General features: G+C 29.1%; 1 protein-coding gene across 1 annotated transcript; it reads right to left on the reverse strand.

Annotated features, from left to right (window-relative positions):
* Positions 1-282: 282 nt before the first annotated feature.
* Positions 283-1,294, reverse strand: LOC108826949 (pectinesterase inhibitor 4-like). The gene is made up of 2 exons (XM_018600294.1): positions 962-1,294; positions 283-567 (listed from the first exon to the last, which is right to left on the reverse strand). The coding sequence occupies exons 1-2, from the start codon at positions 1,292-1,294 to the stop codon at positions 283-285; spliced, it is 618 nt and encodes a 205-aa protein (XP_018455796.1).
* Positions 1,295-2,054: the final 760 nt, after the last annotated feature.

A 2,054-nucleotide genomic window follows, 5' to 3' on the forward strand; every position in this document is an offset into this window, starting at 1 on the left:
GGAATTCTGGGCACAGCTCAAATTGTGCTATTTTGGAAGGGTTGTGAACTGCTCGTCCAACCCGCACATATTCTCGATAAGTTCTTAGGTAATAATAAAGAACGTACCAATATAAATTATATAATATATTTACCTTAATCAACAAAATAACTCTAACATCGTTACAATATTATGTGGTAAACACACATCAATTTTGACGTGTAGAAAGGAAAAAAACATGCACAAGGGGGTCGCGCGTAAATCGTAATAATTCATTGACAATAGTTTTATTTTAATCATTCGCTAGTAACTTAGATTAGTAATAAGCGCCAAAGTATTACTAGTCGTCGTTGCAAGTTCCTCAACAACCTTCGTTACCTTCTTCTTAGTTTCTTTACTCACTTTTATCTCTTCGAACCCGTCCGTACAAGTCCCTTCGTCCGTCAATGCCGCGCTTACCCACGTCCTAACGTTCGTTATATGCTCAGACACAGAGTCACCATCTCGTAGAGTCTTCATCTCTGTGATCGCTTGCTTCAGCTCAACAACTGTGTCCTTCATCTCCTCAAGGCAGTCCCTAAGGATAAGCTTCTCCCAGGCCCGGCTCTAACCCATGGCAACATGGGCAATTGCCATGGGTCCATGGGTCTAAATTTTTTTAATATTAATTTTACTTATTAAAAAGGTCTATTTTATTTGTTAAATTATCAATTAGTTGGTAAAATTATAATTAAAAGGTCCATGATTAACTAAACCTAACTGAAATACAATAAAAACAAAAAAAATTACCTTTCACTTTTCTCATTTTCCATTAACAAAACCTAATTTACACACAGAAACTTATTTTCCAAAAAAAAATTTGAATACCACAATTTTTTTGTTTTAATTTACAGAAGTACAATAAATAAAAGTTGATTTTTTTTTATAAAAGGGTCTTTATTTAATATTTTGCCTAAGGCAAGAAAAAAATTTAAGACGGCACTGGCTTCTCCGGTGACATTTTATTCTTTCGTCCGGCTGCGGATATCTGAGACTTTTTGAGAAGCTTAGAGATGACGGAAGCTGCCTCTTTTGCTGAATTCACGTTGAGCTTAAGCGCCGTGGTGCATAGCTTTATCGGGTCGGATTTGATGGTGGATGAGTAGGAGGATAAGGACTTGTAGCATTTGTCAGGGTATGTTGTCGAGTTGCATGCCGTCTTCACAAACATATTGTGATTTCTGGAGTAGGATGGTGGAGTGGTTGCTGTTATTTGGATGTTTGTTGATGCGAGGAAAACGAAGACGAGCGTTAGGGCGTGCAGAAATTGGGACATTTTGATAATTACTGCTTCCTTTTGTTTTGTTTTGTATCTAATCTATTAATTTAGGGTTCTATTTTTATCTACTATTAACAAGTCATAGTAGGACCACTTAAAGAATTAGTCAATATGACATATTTGATTATTTGTATTAACAATAAACCAACTATAAATATATTAACAATAAACCAACTAGAAATTTGATTTTTTTAATTATAATAAAATCTGCTGAGAAAGAATCTAACAAAATCTTAGTTTAAAATTTAAATATTTTTTTTATAAATAACACATTAATATATTTCGAAATTAGTAATATAATATTATTATAAGTAAATTTAACTAAAACTTATTATAAAAAAGAAAATAAAAAATTCTTTATAATAACTTTTTTATAGATTCTATGATATATTCCATATTATATAAAAATAGAAGTGCTATATGAATTAAATATTAAAATATATTAAATAGGTAAATTAACAAAAAAATATTATTTTATTTTTTAACTTAAATAAATTATTGATCATCATTATAATGGATTAAACTTCGAAAACTATATAATACTTTTATATTAAAATAAATGTATTAACATAAGTTAAAATTTTATATTTACAGCCATACATTATCTTTTTATTTATTTTGAAACTATTAGCAATATATTGCTTAAAAATGTTTATATAAAAAAATATAATAGTATATAATAACCTTTAGTTCATATACTATTTAAAAATATGTTATTAGTAAAATATGAAATTTCAGTAATTCATTTAAAATATTA

Source organism: Raphanus sativus, chromosome 9 (genome assembly GCF_000801105.2).
Source record: "Raphanus sativus cultivar WK10039 chromosome 9, ASM80110v3, whole genome shotgun sequence".
In the NCBI taxonomy this organism is placed as follows: Eukaryota; Viridiplantae; Streptophyta; class Magnoliopsida; order Brassicales; family Brassicaceae; genus Raphanus; species Raphanus sativus.

Excerpts from the sequence above, each read along its gene's own strand:
- LOC108826949 (XM_018600294.1), bottom strand. The coding sequence starts at position 1,294 with ATGTCCCAATTTCTGCACGCCCTAACGCTCGTCTTCGTTTTCCTCGCA. Across the intron at positions 568-961 it reads AAATGTCACCGGAGAAGCCA|CTTATCCTTAGGGACTGCCT; the intron begins GTGCCGTCTTAA and ends GCCTGGGAGAAG.